General features: G+C 39.0%; 1 protein-coding gene across 6 annotated transcripts in view; it reads left to right on the top strand.

Annotated features, from left to right (window-relative positions):
- Positions 1-21,546, top strand: part of SH3GL2 (SH3 domain containing GRB2 like 2, endophilin A1) — a 105,147-nt gene that overhangs the window by 54,083 nt on the left and 29,518 nt on the right. For 2 of the 6 annotated variants that reach the window (XM_042804555.1, XM_042804553.1), the window contains exon 2: positions 7,750-7,809. The exons of 3 other annotated variants lie outside the window; for them this stretch is intronic. In XM_042804555.1, the coding sequence (XP_042660489.1) occupies positions 7,750-7,809 (60 nt within the window). Of the gene's footprint in view, positions 1-7,749; positions 7,810-9,743; positions 9,783-21,546 lie in introns of those variants that run through there. One more of the 6 variants, XM_042804556.1, reaches the window with a different exon arrangement.

The raw sequence follows: 21,546 nt of genomic DNA on the forward strand, positions 1-21,546 counted from the left end.
TATTTTAGAAATAACTGTAGATTGTAAATAATGGATTAAAAATAAAATTTATTATAGATAGAATTAAATATGGTTAGTTTATGTTATAATCAATATATAAATATTAATTTCATTTAAATTCCTTATATATATATCCAAAGAAAGAATAAATATCTTCAATTTAAGACAGTTGCTTGATTATTTCTCTGAAGTTTAGGGTATTTTTTCTTTTCAGTTAAACACTGAGAACAAAGCTAACCTGGATTTTTTACAGAATCATTTGGGAATGAAACAGGAAAAAATTGTATCGAGGCAACAGCACTTTAAGAATTTTATAGCTTCCTGTTCACACATTATCTATTCTGAAACAGGCAGAATTGCCTGTGAAAATTATTTCTTTCTAACTGCGATTCACCTAAAAATCTGTGGAAAATTGTTGATAAAATAAGGCTAACTGAAACTGAAAATTGACTTCTGGTTGTCCCTGCCTGCCTTCTTACAATTTTGAAGACATGAAGCACCCATCCTTGGACAATATTTGCTTCAGAGATTCTCAGTGCCCACCTAGCCTCTTTAATCTGTAACTTCATGTGCAGTGCACAGGAGATAGATCATAGTCTCAGGCCAGGTATATTAATTTTCAACCTTGGTGGGACAGGTTCCATTTTTACAACATACAGAGCTCTAGAACGAGAGCTGTCATAGCTTACTGGGTTCTTCAGGTGTTTCTTCAGATAAACTGTGTTCTTGCAATGTGTAATTCATATGAACCATGATGATAAGTTGTGAGGGAGATCTGGAACCTCTATCACTGATCATCTCACAAGACAACAATTTAGTCTTAAAGCTAATTCACAACTTCAGCAAAAGAGAGAACAGAGCTGACCTGCTCCTCCTGGTGAGGAACTGATGAGCTGTATTCTGTATAACTGGAGTTTATGGTGATCACTCTGAGCTTTGCCAGTAGTGAATTGCAATGGTGAAGCTGAGAAATAGCAAACTGTTAAATCACTGTCGCAGGACTTTCCTGCCAAATGGGCATCTCTGCTTGAAAGCACTCCATGGTTGATTAAAATGTTTTGCTCAGTGTTATGTTAGAGAGGCAGTGAAAAAGCAGATACTTCTTTCAGAACACAAAGTAGAATTTAAAGCGTCTTCAGGGCCAGGAGTCCAGTGTCACCATTATCTAAGTCAGAAAGTTTTTGTAAGGTGAGAGCAAGGACTGAAGTTTCCTGAAGGAAAATTCTGTTTGATATAAATAAAATAGGATTTAAGACAAAAGCCTACACTATAAAGAAACAAAAAAAGGCTTGTCTGTGTTGACGTTTATGTCATCAGCTGTCACATTGGGTCTCTGTAGGCAGAGGACTTTCTTCATAGAATATGATTGTAAAGTTAATATATCTTTTGCATATAGTGGTAGGAACAAATTTGAGTTCTCTTTTTGATTTCCTGCTTTAAGAAAGCACAGTGGTTCTCATTCTTACACTGCTGCAAAAGCAGTGTGAAATAATATAAACTGTACAGGAAAAAAAAATGGAAAATCAGTCCTGTAAGTTGAACTCATGCTTACATGTTTGAAAAAATGGCTTCAGAAAAGCTGTGTTAAAGGATGATTTAGGAATCTATGAAGCAACAGGTTATAACCTAGAATAACATAAGATCTGTGAGTATGTTTTTACATTATTTATTAAGGTTGTTAAGTGACCTGTCTGAAGGTTGTTAAATAACTCAGCACTGGTAAGAAGGCTAACAGAGTTTGACCTTTAAGTCACCAGCTTGTATCAAGATGAATTGTGTAGGTGGAGTAATGATGTTCTTGGTCTGGTGCAAAGCATTCTGATATCCTGCTTATCCTTACTCAGAGAAATGATAAAAGAAAACTGACCACATATAGGCAATTAATTAGTCTTTTAACTTCCAGGGATGTTGCTGTGAACACAGAGTGAGATAGCATCTTATAAACAAGCTTCTGCTGTTACCAATCCGGAATGTATCTAGATTGTTGTAAGGATTTGTCCTCCTGAAAAAGCAGTCTCTGTAAAAGTTTATGAGTCCTCATTTAAAAACAAGCACTGTCTTATTTCTAATGGGCCTGTTTTATAGCATCCTTGGATTGTGTGTTCTGGTGTGTCAAAAACGTTACAATTCAGTGCAGGGTTTTGCCTGTGCTGTGTTAGAAATTGAATCTGGTAATGCATAATTTCCTGGCCCATTTGCTATTTGTGACATGGTTTTGTTTGTGTGATATATTAGTGGATAATTATATCAATATCCTGATTCAACATGTATAGAACAAGAGCACTGTTTTTCAAGTTGTGTTCCCTCTGGGCTGGTTTCATAAATTGAAATTTCTTGCTAATGAACTTGACTTTTTGTGTGGGTTTTTTTTTTTTTTTTCAGCAATATTGTTTATAGATTCAAGGTTTCTTTGATATTCAAAAGATTTGGTATTGTCAGGAAGCATATTCTAATGTTTTGTTTACACTGCAGCGTTCAGAATATATTGTTCTCTTTTGCATTTTTCACATAGACCTTCTGGTACTTCTACCTGTTGATAGAATTGACCCTGATGAATTAATTGGTATGTGAACCAGCCGTTGCTAGACTTTCTCAGGAAAGTATAAAGAACTGTACTAACTACTTTTGCTTCAGCAACCTGATTACACAGGACAATTAGTTTCACATTCCTTTTATTCCATTAAGATATACTATTTTACATTTTGGAGAAGAATCCTGCACTGTCCATTCATTTGTAAAGGTTTTTAGGGTCTTGTTCATGTAAATAGGAAATGTGGGGATCAAAAATCCCAGTTTAGTATTTTGAGTTATGCAGGAAGTATTCTTGCAACTAATTGCCATTAAAGCTAATATAATTTAGGAAAATTAATCCAACCTGTATATTTAGTTACCTAAATACCTCAAAAAGTTTTAACCATAATATCTATAAAAATTCATGGAGTTCAGTGCCCATGAAACTGAAGCTATTCAGCTTTGAGTAATGAGATGCCATTAGAGGCTTGCTAAATAGTAAAGAATTGGTACAGAATGCTAAGATGAGAAAACTGTGAGTTGTGACCTGATGATAGCGTTGGTAGGTGTGATGTGTGGAGCACTGCATTATTTTGTTATAAAGGCATCTTTTTACATGTAGAGTGGTAAAGGGAATGTTTATTGTGACCCTCATTTCCCCATCAATCTTCTGTTGAATATTTGCTTGGGATGTAATCCTTGTCAAGTAGCTTTAGATACTGCTTGAATAATAAAAAAAAAAAGGGTATGTGTGCGACTGAAGAAAAATAGTACCTTGAAACTTGTTTTAGGTGGTTGTTAAAGAGAGGGAAAGAGTTCAGTCAAGAGCCTGATAAAGCATTTTAACACAATATTTACTCCTTCTAGGTCCAAGCTAATAAATAAATGATTGCTGCTTCTCCAACAAATACTCTGTTGAATCTGACAATTGTAATAGCACAAAAAGATCCTGATCCCTGTCTAGAGCCCTAGGGATTTTTTTTTTGTGATAAAAATCCTTATTCCTAGATCTATGGCAACACATCCCTTTCTTACTTAGTTTCTACTTGGCAGAATTATATTAACTTAGCTGGTGCCTATCTGGAAAGCTTAACTTGGTCACAAAATGAAAACCGGAGTGTGGAGCATGTGATGGATTCAGCTCTGCAGAAGACCCTTCCATAGCTTTGAGACTGCTATATCAGCATTATTAAACACAAAGATCCTCCTGAAACTATGAGCAAAATATCTTTCTGTTGGCAGATGTGACTGGGTCGTGTCCTTGGTGCTGCACATCTCAGGCCAGGCTGCCGAGAGTCTGCGTGGTCTTTCAGCTAGCCAAATTGAAACCAATCCTTTCTCACTACCTGAGGCATTTTGATGCCTGTTGCAGAGGTAGACTCAGCTCTGTATTGAACTGTAAGTGAAATACAGACCTTCAGTTTATAAAGAGTGGTAAAATTCATCCCAAGAGGGAACTTGTCTAATCTCTTTCAACTGAAAGTACTAGAAATTTTCCCTTCTGTCCAGCTTAGCTGAAATGTAGACCTCAGAATAAGGATAATTGTGCATATCCTCTTAACCTATTAAGAGGTTTTGCTCTCATTGCCTCCTTACCTGAAAACCACCTGTTAGCTGTTATTTTCCACACTCTCTGGCACCCTCTCCCTTCATGTTCAAACCACCTGGGCTGGTATTTTTCATGCTGGTGAGTTTGAGCTACACAGCTTCATGCTTACATTGCTGTTTCAGGTATCATTTTCTGTTTTAGATTTGTGTAGCTGAAAAATATCTGCATGCATTAGTATTTCTTCTGCTCCATGTAAATTGTTTTATTCTTGCTTCTAGCAATTTGTCTTAATTTTTCTGGTTTTGCACTGTTTAATTTTCATCATTCATTAGCTTGGTAATAGTTGCTTTTCTTTATCTTTTTTCTGCAGCTTTGAATACTGTCTGTTGCCTTTACAGTTCTGTTCTGTGTGGTTTTCACTTGTACTTTTCAGTAGATATCTCTGTCATTTCAAAAGACAGAAGTAAAATTTTACCCTGTATTTCTTTGAAACAATATTATTGTCAACTTTACTGATGGTTTGAGATTTGTAAGATGATATTATATGTTTGAGAAGTCTTGTAGAACTGTCCTTGAACCTAGCTTGAGAAAGTGCTTAGAGAACTGACAAAGACAATACTTAACCTAAATTTTTTAGCATCTGAAGAGATAAAGGATGTTACAGTGAACTTCTTTGAACAGCTTGTTTTCTCTGAAAGTTGGGGCTGAAGTGCAGTCATAATCCATAGGGGTGAAAAAAAAAGGGACAAAAGGAGAAAATAGCAATTAGTCCAATGCAAAGGAATATGTGCTTTGTTTCATTTCGCATGTGAGAGTCTGACTCGTCCCATTTTCAGATCCTCTCTAGCTCCCTGGCTGGTTTGTAACTCTTACACCTTCAAGATGACTTCGGGCTTTTCTCTTCCTCTTTTTCTCTCTCACCGTATTTTTTTTTTTTTTTTTTTTTTTGAGGGCTTCCATGTAGGGAAAATGTATCAATTTCTGGCAGGTCAGCTATTAGCAACAGTGACCTGAAATCTCTAAGCCTTTGGGTTTTCAGATCATACCACCTCTGCTACATCAAGGGCACTGAGGTTATTAATCAGTGCTTGTGAAGTCTTTGCAATGTTATGTGGTCGACAGCACCTACATCATGACCAGCATCAGAATCTCCATCTAAGCTAATGCACTTCAGCCATTCTGGGACCTTTCCTAGACAGAGATTATTGTCCCTGGAGAATGATGTCATTATGTGATCAAGTGGTCTCTGAAAGTACGCTTGAAACCAAACACATTTTCCTTTCTAGGGTTAAACAGGATGTTAAATTAATCACTGAAGTGAAAGTGTAGTGTACACACATCAACTCTGCAAAAGGTGAACCCAGGGAGAATTTATATGCACAAAGTCTTCAAATGTTCTTTAATTGTCTATTACAGAACAACATTTAAGCATCTACTGCTGGTTTGAGTTTTTGTTTTATAGCTACTCTCTGACAAGACTTTATATAGCCCTCACAAAGTTCTAAAAAACCTTTAAGTTTAGTAGTGTTAGATGTTAGCAGCATGATGAACTTGCAATAAATCAGTGGCGTGACCAAGAAGAAAACCCACCACCATCTGTAACAAGGAGAGAGCTGTGTCCTGGTTATAAAACACAGCTCAAAGATAGCATTCACTGAGTCATAGCTCTACCACAGTTCATATAGCTGATATAAGTGAAGCTAAACTGTGTACAGATACATCTGACAATTTTTCAGATGAAGGAATAGCTCAATTCAGGTACAAATACAGCACCTTTCAAAATGAAGCTTGAGCATGGTTCACCCTGAACAGTCTTCAGACAAACACAGTGTGAGAAACAAGCCCACGTATATATAAAAAAGGTTTTATTGGGGACAAAGTCAGTGGAGCAAAGAATACAGCGCTGGGCGCAATGGCGTGCCCTCTGGAGCCAAAGGGGCTCCCTTTTATTGTATAAAAGTTTACATATTCATCTACTGTCATACATATGCATCACTACTCCAAGGATAGGGAGGGAATATTACAATTAGTTCCGAGAAATCATTAACATATCCCCCCACCCCAAATTCCTCCCATCACGCTTGCGCAGTGCTCCCTGGTGGTCGTGGGCAGGGGTCTGCAGACGAAGGCTCGTAGTCTTCTTCACTGTGTTCACTAGCTGACCCTTGCTTCTGCACAAACTCAGTCCTGTAGTCTCGTACACCTTGTCCTTTAAGTCTGGGCCAATTTGCAGCTCCTTTGTCTTTATGGCTCAGTGGTTTCAGTTCCTCTCTTATCTCAAGGACAAGAGATACCAGAGATGGCCCATCCTGTTCTTTCTCATTCCATTGCAAAGGAGTTACCATCCTTTGATATGGACCATCTGGTGAGCATCCCAAGAAGGGGGGGGGGCTGTTGGGTTGGTGTTTCCTCAGATCAATTCCCCCCCTTCTCTTTTCCCAGTAGTAAATTCTTTTGCTTTTCTTAAAATTTGGATCGTGGTACTAATAATAGCTTTAGCCTAACTCAATAAAAGTAATTGTTTAATTACTTTTAGCGAAAGCAAAATTCTTCTAATATTTATCACAATAGTAACTTTTAACATGTCTCTAATAGCTGTGGCAGGCAATAGCATAGTAGGTTCTATGCCTTTACAATAATCAGTGTAGAACTTCGCATAATGGTGACATTCTCCAAGAAATTATGATCTGTGTCATCATCTTGAATATCAAAGAATCCTTAATGACCTATCCCTGTTATCAATAGTAGCTGTCTAAATCAACAACAGCAGTTACAGGCTGTACAGCCTTATTATGTGATTTAAAGTTTAATGAACACAGAGTTATTTTAAGGAGTTGTCAATAACACAGTTATGGGTATAGGGTCATGGTGCCCCTGTAAAGAGAGGAAAGTATCTAGTCCCAGCATAAAAAGAAGAGAAAGCATTCTACTGGAAATTTGGTTGTTGTTTTTTTTTTTAATCATTAAGAATATATATTGTGAATATATATTGAATTTATTTTTCATCTCGAAGTGTAAATAAGGATCCTGAATAACAGAAGAAACACATTATAATTATATAAATGTTTTACAAGGAGGGTAGTATTATTCTCCTTTCTCTGAGAAATAAATATCCAGACAGGTGAAATAATGTGCCCAAAGCAATGCAGCACTGGTGACTGACTGAGACCTGAGACAGGTATTCTGATTTTTCACTGGCATTTTACAGTAGCTTTCCTGAATTTCTTCTATGTGCACATTATATATGTAAAGCAAAACAAGTGTAGTGACATAGTATTGTCAGCTAAGGTTGCTGGTTACAATGTAAGTTCATTGCCTTGGGTACATGTAAAAGTTTCAGACATAACATTTAAAATATATGTTTGCATATTAATTTTTTCTTCCTTTTCTGTAAAAGTTGTCTCTCTATTGAGTTCTGATTTGGTAAAAAGCATTCTCTCACATGTTTTTGCAACTCTATATTTGACACAAATCATCTATAAATATGATCAAATTGTGCAGCCAATCAATCTGAGGCTTTCAGTATATGTTTTCCTTCTGACTGATTAGATTAGGAAATTGCATATTTTATGTGGAGAAGCTTCAATGTTTGTGATTTCTGTTTCTTTAGTCTTTCTGCACATACATTTTTCACTAGAGGTGTAGTTAGTAAAATATTTCAATAACTGGTAGTTAATCTTTTTTCACAGCTATTTAAGGGAGAGAGACCTGTGAGAGAGTGGGAGAGAAGCATCTGCAGTACAGAGAAGGTGAGATATAAAGAAGGGAAATGCAAGCATGTGTAGTGGCTGAGAAGACCATTGGGTAACCTGCGGATGGTAAAAAAGCTGCAGAAGAAACTCAGGGGGAGGAATAGAATTCAGTAGTCATCAGACCTTGGATTATTATTTTATCATAGGCTAGTGGTACAGTATGACCAGATAAGGGAGCTGTCTATAGCTGAAAATTTTTAGGCCTGAACAACACTGAATGTCAGATACTCTTACAGCACCTACTATCTTGCATCTTTTAGAGACATCTTTTAAAAACAGCCTGTCTTCTAGTTGGAGAAAGAAGAGGTCAGGCAGCAATTACTTAAACAATGGGGAAGTTTGTGCACAAAAACCATGTCACGATCCATTTTGTATCAGGGCTGCGACTTCTCCAAGGTGCTTCAAAAGTTATACATGGAGACTGAGCCTTTTGTTCTTTCTTTCGCCTTGCATCCTGTTATTTTTGTTCATGGCATTGTATAATGTCTCTCTTTTGACTCATGGCTTATCTGACATCTTCCTAAACAAAACTAGAACAGTCATGGCTGACCTGATAATAAATTGGAAAAGCTAGTAATAAATGCTACTTGGGTGGGAAGTGAGAGCAAGATTGTTTGTGTAAGACTGAGTTATGATACCTCAGAGAATGCCCCTCAAATCAAAACACTGGGGAGAAAGCCATGTCAGGATGGATATATGGCTGAGAGCATACCTGGGACTACTCTGATCTTTAATTGTCATTGAGAGCGCTTGCAGAAAAACAGAACCAAGCTGTGGTGAGGATAGTGGTTTTAAACCTTCTACTGCTATACTGGTCGTATATTTCTTTTCTGAGAGAGAATTTTTTATAAAGCCTAAAATCGTACAGTTGTGATACAAAAGTGAAACAAATTTTGAATGAGACACATTTTACTTCTGAGTTGTTGCAATAAGCCTGTATCTATGCTGATTTCTGTGCAGTAATGGTTATTAAAGACATTGTACAAATCTCTGTAGTATGATGAATACTGTTTCCTCTCTGTCCAATCCCAATTTAGGTCTAATGCAAAAGTAGGGTTCTTTTGTATGTGAAGTTGATGACAGGTAGATTTTAAAAATAAAGCATATGTCCACTGCTTTGCTTGAATAAGTGTGTTTGCATGGCTTAATGACCTTCTTTGGCATGAATTCACCATTTCTTCAGATAATTAGTGCTCTTTTAAGAAAAACAACAAAAAAGTTCACTCTTCACTGATTTGGTGGACCTGTCTTATCTCCCAGTGTTTTCAACAGGCATCACTATTGGAGCGTACGACTTTTTAAAAGGTAGTTAGTGTTTGGGTTTTACTGTGCATAATTTTGGGTCCTAGCATTCTCTTTTTTATTTTTTTTCAATGCATACTCAGAGTTCATAAATCAGTACAAGATGATGTGCTATGCCTTTGAAACTTTATATTAACCTGTGGTGCTTGGTAATTATCAGCCTTGAATCCAGCAGGTTTCTTTTTCTGTGTGTATTTTGAGATGACACTTCTGTAGCTCTGCACTGCAGTTATGGCCTAGTGATGCCCGGCTATCTTAAAAGTTTTTTTTCCCTAAATATTTAATTTGAGCCAAGCTAGTTTAGGAAACCTGTGCCAGTGGCATTGCTACTGAAATTGGCCTAATGCGGAAGTTAGCTTAATGAGCCTGAAGACAAGGACTTAGTTTTTGCATGCATTACATACATGCAACAGTTGCTCACCTGTCAGGAAATACCTTATATCCAACCAGTGAGACCTGCCAGTTGCATTGTAGCAGAAAGCAATGAAAAGTTAGTTTAGCACTGACCCACACAGTGCAAATACTATGCTTCATCTCTTTAACAATTTTTTTTTAAAAGAAAAATGGTAGTAAATGTGTGCAATCTAAGGACATATTTATGTATTTGCATACTTTTTTTTTGAATGCAGATGTAAACCAAAGGAAAATCCTGAGCAATTTCTACAGCAGTAAGTAATTCTATCTCATATTGTATAAAACATTACATTATTTGGTATGCTGCATTTCTGTGCATAGTGTTCAACTGGACTCTTTACCGGAAACAGAATCTGAAGCTTAAATGCAAATTTGTGGTCTGTTTTCTACAATGATCAGCATGCTTTTCAACAGAGAATCCACTTGTGCTGATGGGCTTCACCACAGATTACCACAAACTGCTGTTGCCTTCAGTTTACAAATTAATTGCACTGGTCAAAATTTTGTTTCCTTAGGGGAATGGCTTGATCTGTTCCCTTAATGGTAGTTCATCTAGAAATACAGATACATTGCTTATGATTTTCAAATGCAAATTTCACTTAAAAAATTCTAACTTAAGTTTTAGAGTATTTACATATTCTGCAGTATAATGTGGACATTTGCTTTCTTTTTTGCCCAGAAAATTGGCTATCTAGCCACTGCATTTTCTAAACAAATAAACTATTCTTGTAGTAATTTTGCACTAATGATCACTTTAAATTGAGATCTTTGCTTTCTCTACCAAAAGAGTCTTAAACTTCTATGAGCTTTCTTCTGATGCTGATGCATCCTATTCTTGTTTTAGGCAGAGATCATCTAATGCATCCAATCTCTAGGATGTAGAAAGTCAGTACTTTACCATATCTGCTTTATATATAGTGATGCTTCCACTGTTTAGTTAGTCAAACAGTTCTTAGATTACAGAAATTTCAGTTGACCTAAGAACAGGGTTGCAGTCCATAAACACAGCTAGAGGCAGAGAAGAACATGAGATCATCATTATGGCATGGATAGAGTGCACTCTTTGCTGGGTAAAAAAATGGCTGGATGGCCAGATCCAAAGAGTTGTGGTGAATTGAGTTAAATCCACTGTTTGCTGGTCATAAGTGGTATTCCCCAGGGCTCAGCACTGGGGCCAGTTCTGATTAATATCTTGATCAATGATCTGGACAAGAGGATCAAGTGCACCCTCAGTAAGTTTGCAGATGACACCCAGTTGGGTGGGAGTGTTGATTTGCTTGAGGGAAGAAAGTCTCTGTGGGGGAATCTGGACAGGCTGGATCGATGGGCCAAGGCCAACTGTATGAGGTTCAAGAAGGCTTAGTGCTGGGTCCTGCACTTGGGTCACAACAACCGCACAAAATGCTACAGGTTTGAGGAAGAGTGGCTGGAAAGCTGCCCGGCGGAAAAGGACCTGGGGGTGCTGGTAGACAGCTGTCTGAATATGAGCCAGCAGTGTGCCCAGGTGGCCGCAAAGGCCAATAGCACCCTGGCTTGTGTCAGAAATAGTGTGGCCAGTGGGACTAGGGAGGTGACTGCCGCTGTACTTGGCACTGGTGAGGCTGCACCTCAAATAGTTTTGGGCTCCTCACTACAATAAAGAGATTGAGGTGCTGGAGTGTGTCCAAAGAAGGGCAGCGAAGCTGGTGAAGGGTCTAGAGGACAAGTTTTATCAGGAGCAGCTGAGCAAACCGGGGTGGTTTAGTCTGGAGAAAAGAAGGCTCAGGGGAGACCTTATCACTCTCTATAACTACCTGAAATGAGGTTGTAGCAAGGTGGGTGTCTGTCTCTACTGCCAAGTACCAAGTGATAGCATGAGAGGAAACAGCCTCAGGTTGTGCCAGGGGAGGTTTAGATTGGCAATTGGGAAAAGTTTCGTCATTGAAAGGGTTGTCAATCATTGGAGCAGGCTGCCCAGGGAAGTGGTTGACTCACCATCCCGGGAGGTATTTAAGAGACGTGTGCATATGGCACTTAGGAACATGGCACTGCTGGTTTACAGCTGGACTCAATCTTAAGGGTCTTTTCCCTCTAAATGATTCTATAACAAATGCTGCATTCTTATTATCAATAATCTCATATTTATTCTTATCAGTGTCAAGGTTCTCCTCATAAGCCACTGAACTTTAAAATACTTCTTCCTTGAGTTCTTGAGTCTCTTATGTTAAAAAGATAACTGGAGCTGGTAACATTGTATGAACCAGATTTCAGAAATACTAGCCCAATAGAGAACAGCAATGTTAGATATTTTGAAAGGGAAATTTTTAAAGAAATGTCAGCCTTGAAATGGTTCTGTATTTCGCCAGTATCTATCAGCTGTTGTTTGATTCAATACCATCAGTATTTAACAACTATAGTGCAGCAGTCCACAGCTAAAGCCATTAGTCTCTTTACTTTAAGCACCATTTTAATTGATTAAAAAGAATACATAAAAAGCTTTGCTACTCTAGGGTACCTTTTGCAAAAACACCTCCTTTATGGCTAGAAGTACTCTGGCTCAAACAGGCATTCAAATGCTGGCAGTACACTCCTGCCAACTGAAACAATTCTCCTTCCAACCCTGCTCAGAAGAGGTTTTCACAGTGCAAAGCCAGGTGACCTACCTACACTTGGACGCCCAATACAGTCAGCAATGGTAGAATTCAACCAGTTTAACTCTTTTGTTAGATAAGATATAGAAAAGGCACCTGAGACTTGAAGAAGTTTGCTGTAATTTAAAAAAGCACTAGAATAGTGGCATGCTTAATTACAACTACTGTTGCATATGGAAGGTGGGAAAGAAGGAATGAGTGAAAATACAGCTACGCTTTAACTATTAACATCTTAAATATGCAAATTAAAGCATTTTGATCCTCTAAATTAAATGCAAATGTAGAAGATCACAAATTATTTACACAAAATACAATGTGAGGAAGCACCACGACAGTATGCTGTTTCCTAGGTGAATCATCTTTAATAGTTCTAGAAGATAATGGCATTACACTATTACAAAAAATGAAATTTGTTGCTTCTCCTTAAGAACAATCATAGTTGTTCATCATGCAGTCTCATCCTAATACAGACATTACAATAAATATGAGTACAGGTGTAGTTTTATTTTTTAAATAATAAAAAATATTAATATACATAATATACATATATAAATGTAAACATGCAAGTGCTAGTATTTATCTCTTTCACCATTAGCTAATGGCAATGTAAACCCAAAGATTTTTGTGGTTGAAAATTACCTAGAACTGAAGCTAGTGACATATTTTGATTGCACTGTAATGAGATGTTTGAATTACTTCACAGTAGCCTCCTGCACCTAATAAAAAGATTTATTTTTAAATCATCAGCTTTTACAAAGGATAAAATAAGTGGCAGTTACTCATAGCAGAATGATACTTCTGTCAGTCTTTTCAATGGAGAAAATTATAAGGGTTTTCAGACATGTTTTGCTGCTTTGTGAAGGTTTTAGACAAATGCACCAATGCAGTGTGTAGGATTGCTGGGTTCCACCCCAGGTAGTAAGTGTAAAATTTTTTGAGGACTAAGTCAGCAAGTGAAACCTTAGTGTCTAGACATCCCACTCTCATGCTCTATCTTCAATTCTGTATGCCTAATTACCTCATGCAAATACTTTGACCAACAGAAGCAACAAAACTTGCTGATGTTAAGGATGTTGACAAAGCTGCAAAATTGTGATTATTATCAAACGTGTCTTGTTTTACACTGCTGAGGCACATGTACATGTCTGTACTGCATAATGCAGCTCCACATCAAAGATACCGAACTACTTCTGAGAAAGCTGGCTTATTAACAAGACCATAACAATGCTGTAGAGAGCAAGTGACCTCAGCTTATTCAGGGAAATGGTAGATGTGGCCCCACAGGAGATAGTAAAGGAAGGCAAAGGAATGCAGCGAGCCTGGCAGGCTTTGAAGGGCTGACACCTCTGAGCACGGGTATGGTCTCCATACACAGGAGAACAAGCAAACACTTCAGGAGATCAGCTTGGCTAAGCAGGGCACTCACAGCTGAGCTTCAGTGCTGTACACTCAAGATGGCAGCAGTGAGAGGCTACAAAGAAGGAAGACAGGAACCTTGTCTGGGTATGGAGGGACAGTGTTGGAAATCTTGGAAGCTCAGCTGGAGCCAGAATTGGCAAGGGACACCAAGAGATGCAGGAAGAGTTTCTATCACTGTAATAAATGAGTAAACGAGACAAATGGAGGCCCCTTGTGGGGTATAAATTGTTGCAAGAGGTGCCAATAAGGCCAAGATTCTTGGTGCATTCATTGCCTTGGAGTTCACCAGTAATGTTTTCCATCCTTTCTGTCACAGTTCAAAGAGGAGAGGAGCTACTGGGAGTGGAAGAGGAGTAAGTCAGGGCTTTCTTGAGAAAATCTGATTACTATGGATCCATGTGACCAGAAGGGCTGCATCCATGGCTGCTGTGCAAGCTAGCCCAAGTCTTAGCAAGCTCCATCATTTTGGAAAGGTCAGGAAGATTGGGGGAGAACCCTTTGGTGCAGAAGAAGTGCAAATATTACACCTATCTCCAGAAGAGACAGGAAAGCAGATCGAGGGAACCACAGTCTCATTTTCAGAAAATAATACAGCAAGTCCTCCCAGTAGCCATTTCTGGGCACTTGAAGGAGAAAAAGGTGACTGGAAACAGTCAGCATGGATTTGTCAGAGGCAAACCAACTTGATTGCCTTCCATGGCAGAATTACTAAATCTGCACATGAAGAAAGCAAACCTATATAAATTTTATCACGGCTTTTGAGAGCATCCCAGCAACCAGTCTCAGATACTGCATGAACAAGAAGATGAATGAAAAAATGGCTAGATCAGCAACAGAGGTCAGCAACAGGGTAGGGTGCTGTGAGCATGGCAAGGGCCCATGAGCATGGCATGGCACCATAAGCACAGTGGCACAAGCAGAAACATGACAGGCTTAGTCTGGAAATAAGGAGAAGCCTTTTCCTCAGGACTGCCCAGCGGTGGAGCTGGAGCAGGGGCCTGTACTAGAGACCTCCCAAGGTACATCTAATAGGCTAGAGTTGGAGCATGAAGCAGTGTAACAACTTAAGGACACTGACAGAGACCTTATGAGCAGGAGTTGCTTAAAGAAAAATTTCAAAAGTTTGCGTTCCCCTGAGACTTGTGCTGAAGCCATTTATAGAGCTAAGATTTAGGTTCCCCAAGTCAAACAGGCTTTACTACAGTGAGTGTAACTGTGCTTCAGTTCTGCTGAAATCTGTGCTTCAAATTTTGTGCCAGAATCATAGAATCACAGAATCATTTAGAGAGAAAAGACCCTTAAGATTGAGTCCAGCTGTAAACCAGCAGTGCCATGTTCCTAAGTGCCATATGCACACGTCTCTTAAATACCTCCCGGGATGGTGAGTCAACCACTTCCCTGGGCAGCCTGCTCCAATGATTGACAACCCTTTCAATGACGAAACTTTTCCCAATTGCCAATCTAAACCTCCCCTGGCACAACCTGAGGCTGTTTCCTCTCATGCTATCACTTGGTACTTGGCAGTAGAGACAGACACCCACCTTGCTACAACCTCATTTCAGGTAGTTATAGAGAGTGATAAGGTCTCCCCTGAGCCTTCTTTTCTCCAGACTAAACCACCCCGGTTTGCTCAGCTGCTCCTGATAAAACTTGTCCTCTAGACCCTTCACCAGCTTCGCTGCCCTTCTTTGGACACACTCCAGCACCTCAATCTCTTTATTGTAGTGAGGAGCCCAAAACTATTTGAGGTGCAGCCTCACCAGTGCCAAGTACAGCGGCAGTCACCTCCCTAGTCCCACTGGCCACACTATTTCTGACACAAGCCAGGGTGCTATTGGCCTTTGCAGCCACCTGGGCACACTGCTGGCTCATATTCAGACAGCTGTCTACCAGCACCCCCAGGTCCTTTTCCGCCGGGCAGCTTTCCAGCCACTCTTCCTCAAACCTGTAGCATTTTGTGCGGTTGTTGTGACCCAAGTGCAGGACCCAGCACTAAGTCTTCTTGAACCTCATACAGTTGGCCTTGGCCCATCGATCCAGCCTGTCCAGATCCCCCCGTAGAGACCTTCTACTGTGGGAATTTTTCTGCCAATCTTTGTGGTAAAAGGTTAGCTCTGGAAGTTACAGCATGTTTGCTAAGAAGCAAGTTTTGCTACCTTTCTGCTAAGAGAATTTGTACTTTACAAACATTCTGACTCAAAGATGTGGTGGAAACTGGGATCCTAGCTAATTAATCTGCCCTTCTACTGATGTGGTGCAGGGAAAAAAATGTATGTATACTGAAATCTGATTACAAGTTATGACATTCTTGGCACAGGTCACAGTCAATGAGATACCTCACTGGAAAAAAGCTATAAAGCCAGTGGCATAACAGAGACCCACCCACATATGTGCAGTAGTAGCGTCTGAAGCTGTCATACTGTATGAGTATGGTATCAGTTGTAATACAGGGTTTCCTTGTTTGCTGGCTTTCCAGAATGCTGTGAGGATAAGTTATTTCAAAATATTTTTTAAACTATGTAAATGTGAAGCACCATCATAAGCAGGTAACAGTGAAAAACCTGTGCTCCTCAGAGTCTCAATAACCTGCAAGTTGTACTGTGATGAATTCCAGGAGCTTCTGCCTGCCACTGTTTTGTGTAAGCTAGTCTAGGATCTTCTCTAGATTGTAAGGTGCATTAAGACAGTTCAAGACTAGCAAAGCATATTTATACATTTCAAGCTGACCAGCCGTTTGCATAATTTCTGCTTGTACATTGCCTTTGAAAACTAATTAAAATGTAGTATTTTAAAGCAAGAAACAACAGTGTAAAATATTTAGGATTTCTCAAGAATTACTTTTTACTGCAAACTGAGTACACTGCTAAGCAGCTTCCAAGGCAGAGCAAGGCAGTGAAGTATTTAGTAGCATTTCTATCGCTGTGCTTCTTTTACAAGCAACTACAAGTCTGAAAGCTGTGAAAGAATACAGAGCCCGACTTATTCTTCTCCCCATGTCCCTCAAGATAAAACTGCTAGGGTATAATGAACATGTTAGTGATGTAGCTGACTGCACAATGGACAGTAACTCTGAACACATGGGTAGTTAGGCTAATTACTGTCATTAACAAGAGGCTACTTCGGTATTTGTATTTATGGTTGTGATGTTTGAATTTAGACATTTGAAAATCTCACCTGGTCTGCAATTTTTGTTTTTTGTTTTTTTTGTTCGTTTGTTTGGTTGTTTTTTTTGTTTGTTTTTTATTTGTTTGTTTGTTTGTTTGTTTTTTCTTTTTACACAACCACAGAAAAACTTGTGGTAAATTTCATATTAAATATAAATGTTCTACTGAATTTAATTATCAGATTGACCTTGAGGATTATACGTCAAGACAAATTTTAATACTTGCCAGAATGGGAATACGGCATTAGGGAGGAAAGAAAAAGCATTATCTCCTGTTGTGTGAGGTGACTGTCTTTAAAAACGTTTTCCATTAGGTTATTTCAAATGCAACAGAAATCCTACACATTTAAAAGCTTTATTTTACACATTACTTACATCTCATTCTGTAAAGTACATGGATACATTTGATGAAATTTGGTACCTCTGGGATGGAACCTGGCACAAAATGATCAGCACCTGGCAAAGCAATATAAAAGTTTTTAAGAAAAGAGATGAAAGAAGAGGAGATGGGTTTTAAACTGACAAGGGGCAGCATCCATCATCTGTTAGGATTACTTGTGTTGTAAAATGGGAGCTGAATCATGTATGTTATACCAACCGAAGATCACATCTCCTTTATAGTCTCTTTTCCTTGCTCTTTTCACACCCCCTCTCTCCTCCTGCCAGGTAGTACTCCTTTGCAGGTAGCAGGTGGTGACATCCATGTGTTTTACAGAAGCTGGAAAGTCCCTGTGCATGTGTCAGGGACTGTATGGCATGCCTTATGTCAGCTACGTACCATGAAATATATTCAGTCCAGAGAAAACAAGTGTCAGCGAGAAGGCTATGGATGTGCAGTCAGGCAGGGTCCATGGGAGTGGGCCACAAGGGCTGCCTTTCCTAGTCTGTCAGACACAGACGGTGTCTCTCTAAATGGGATGAGACAGGTTTAAACTACTGCTATATAACTGTACTTGACATGAATATGCAGCTGTCTTTCTAAAAAGGCACTCTCAGGATGGCCCTTCATCTGCGTTAACATACTGAAAGAATCAGAAGGGGTTTTAGTACCAAGTAGTATACTCCCATGCATATATTTCTGCACTCTGAGCTGTGACTATTACTCCCTTTATGCAGATATGTTTTTATTTTGTAGTGCGCTGTCTAACAAGTGATTGCCCTTTTTTCAGATGGGACATTTATGTTGTGATATAGGAAGGATGAAATGTCCGCATTGATAAAGTCTTCCCTTTTTTTTTTTTTTTTTTTTTTTTCTGGAGGTTTCAGTGTTTTTCAGACTTTGTTTATCTCTGAAAGTAGTCTGCCTACATGTGCATGTGCACATTCGAATCTACCTTACTTGTTTCATTTTCTGCAAGGGCTAATTCAGTGTGAAAACACTTTCATTATAGATAGTGGACTTGCAGAGGATTTCCAGACATTGAGGGCAGGGAGGGAGGTAAGAATCTCAGAAGGAAATTCAGAAAAGAATCTGTTACCACTTTTCATATTTTTGTATTGAGCAAGAAATGTAAGCAGTTCCACTTTTGCATTTTCCTGATCTCTTTAAAATTCAAGGGCTATAAATAAGCCTGCACAGCCCGTTCATGAAGAGTTAATATTTTTAGGAAAAGTTAATCTAATCTAATAGCTTTATAAAACTGAGTTTATTCATTGCAATATTTTATTCTCACGTGATGTTAAAATTACAGGGGTTATAACCTGGCAAAAAGCAGCAACTGAATTTGCACTTTAAGAACACTTCTCTTTTCTTCTCTGTGAAACTTCAGGTATGTATACAATCTGATCCACAATGGCTCACAGCTTCAGCTGCTCTAAAAGACTTGAAGACTGACTGTAAAAGACTGTAAATATCTTGAGATAGTCAGAGGTGTAAATACTTGCAATTTTTGAGCTGGCCACAAGTCCCTTTACCAAATTCAACATTATTTTTTATTATATTTTCATCTGGATTCCATCATTCAAACAAACTGTGAGGCAACATTAGCAAAAAAATGCCTATTTCATTGTTATCTATGAAAAATCTCTACATTCCTAATAAAAGACTGCTTTGTAAATTAGGTAAAAACCTAGTGAGAGGTTTTCATTTCCCTTTGTCACAGGAGCCTTCCTAGGGCATCAAAATCTCAAATACCAGCTAGAACTATAGACACATACTACTACTGCATCTAAAGGAGTGTTTGTTGTGTTGATCTATGTTGTATTACGATCAGCCCTAACAGTGGTCATGAGCCAGTTAGTGAGATCACTGCTATGGTACAGTTTGTTTCCAGGGGGATTTTATGGTAATTTTCCTCATTTGGTACCTCTTAGAATTTCCAAGTACGTATCAGAAAGCAGTGGGCTCAGCTCTGCTTTTGCTTAATGCAGCTATGTTTGTATACTGCCTGGACTTCAGGGGTGCTGCTGGTGAGTTGCAGTAGTGTTTAAGTCAAAGCCAAGTCTTGGGTCTCCTGTTTGTTTATGCAGATTTTGTTTCCTTGTATTTTAAAATGTCCTTTGTCACTGGTAGCTGATCCAGTGGTGAAAGGAAGAAAATCATAATCTTCAGATTTAAGTATTAATCCCCTAGGGCTGTGGCTGTACATTCATTTTGGTAAGGAGGGACTGCGCCTCCTCCCTGCCAGGGTCTCTGACAGAATCCCCTTGCTGACCTTGCTGCAGCTGCAGAAGCAGAGCTGCATCTGCTCCTGGCCATTGTGCTGTGCAGCGTGCTCGTATGCAGTACAGCGCCAGGCTAAGTGGTGCTGTCTGTCATTTTTTTCTTATGTCTGGATATGTTTCATCCAGTCCTAACTCTTCCAGTCCCCCTTCTCTTCTCATTTTTCATGTGCATACATCTAGGAAGCACAAAAAGGTACACCACTATTTCAATCAATCAAGGGCATTGCCCCAGAAATACCCAGAGCTTGTCTGAGCTTTACTGTTGTACTGTAGTGATCTCCTGCCCCTGACAGCAGGCCAGTGCTTTGGCACATACTGCTCTTACACAGTGAGTGTGGGACAAAGGACATGAATTTAAGTAAAGGGCATTCAGCTTAATTTATGTAGTGCTCATGTAAAAAAAGCCTAAAGCACGTCTCAGCAATTTCTAAATGTGCTGCTATCAAACTGAAAATGGTGGATGGCGTTGGGTTGCTCTGTATGTAGTTAATGAATTATCAACACTACCAACAGCATAACAAAACAGACAAATAGTTTGGACTGGCACTTTGTTGTGCTGTACATACTGTAACCTTGTAGGCATTGTGGCAATAGGAACATCAGAAATAAAATGTACATGAGTACCAGCAACAGCTTATAGATATGCTTTCCCTCACAAATTCCCTTTAATGTCTTGTCTTTGGCAGATAACAATTAATTCACTGACAGATTCCAGCAAATGCACTTCGAAATGTAAAAGGGACAAGTTCATGATTGTACAGTTTGTACAGCTGTTAAATCGATGAATCATATTTAAGCCATGTTTTGTTCTCTTGACCTTTAGCAGCTTCTCAATGTTCCCGGCATTGTCACATTTCCAGATGTTAAGGGCTAGGCTGACTTCCACCCAGCAGAAGGCATGTAGACCAGTATATATTATGCAGTTACAAAATATGCCTTAAAGGGGATTTAATTGCTGTAAATTTCTCATGCTGTTATTTTGCTCTCTTTTTTTTTTTTTTTTTTTGGCCTGAGTATGTCCTATTTATTTCTGCTGAACTTTATTCCTCTAGTGAGAGAAGTGAACAACCCCCCCAAAGCTTTAATACTCTGTAAAAATAAGTAGTGGATTTGCCTAACAAAGTTATGTGTAGAAGTCTGCTTTAGCAATCATCAGTATATCGTTGCATCACTGCTTGCATAATGCCGATCACATATTTGGACTCCATGTTTCATTGTTTCTGTGGACGAAGCAATCCTGTGTTCATATGTGTAGCTGAAATAAAATGGATCATGATCCATAAACGTGCTGTACCTGGGCTCCAGATTAGGATGCTAGCAAGATGGATACATGCTCTGTGTTCTCTTTCCCTCTTTTTTTGCTATGTGTACTGCCATACACATCTCTATATGATTTTAAGATCCACAGCTTGTCTGTCTGAAAACGCAGCAACAAAATTTAAAGCTGCAACTCTGTCTACCCAGGGGAAGCATCTTCCCCTTAAAGCTTCATGAAAATTGCTTTGGAGACATGAGAAAAGTATGAAAGTTTGAATGAGTAAATAATTTCATGGTTTACAATCTCCTTCTAAAATACAAAAACTTTTTTTTTTTTTTTTATGATAAGAGAGTGATAGGTCAGGAGCTGGCAACTGATAATGTCCCAGATAAAGCTGGTGCTGTGCACCTCTCTAGTTAAGCAATCTGGGAACCCCCCAAATCTGTTGGTGTTCTTGCATTAGCCTGGCCCCTCTCTCAGAGTTTCCTTATCACCACCAGGCTGATTGAGACACGTGCACTGAAGAAACACTCAGGCAGCTACCAAATTTTTTGGCACTTTGGGAAATGAGCACCTATGTCCTCTTTCTCTGTGGCAGTGCAGTGTAGGGCAGGGCTCCCCCTACTGCTATGTGGAGAACTCACAAGGAGTACGAGTCTGAATGCAGATCCCTCAGCACAAGAGTAAAAAATTTGTGAGCACTTTGTTGCCCACAGGTCCACCAAAGGGACTGGGTCATGGTACTGTTGTCATTAGAAGTAGAAATACCTTGTGGGAATAAATAACGTATGGGAATAGGTTCTCTGCTCCTTTTATCTACTGCAAAAACAAAACAAACAAAAAACCAACCAACCAAACAAAAAAAAAGCAGATATTAGCATGAC

Source organism: Tyto alba, unplaced genomic scaffold, assembly GCF_018691265.1.
Source record: "Tyto alba isolate M040663 unplaced genomic scaffold, T.alba_DEE_v4.0 Super-Scaffold_42, whole genome shotgun sequence".
NCBI classification, from domain to species: Eukaryota; Metazoa; Chordata; class Aves; order Strigiformes; family Tytonidae; genus Tyto; species Tyto alba.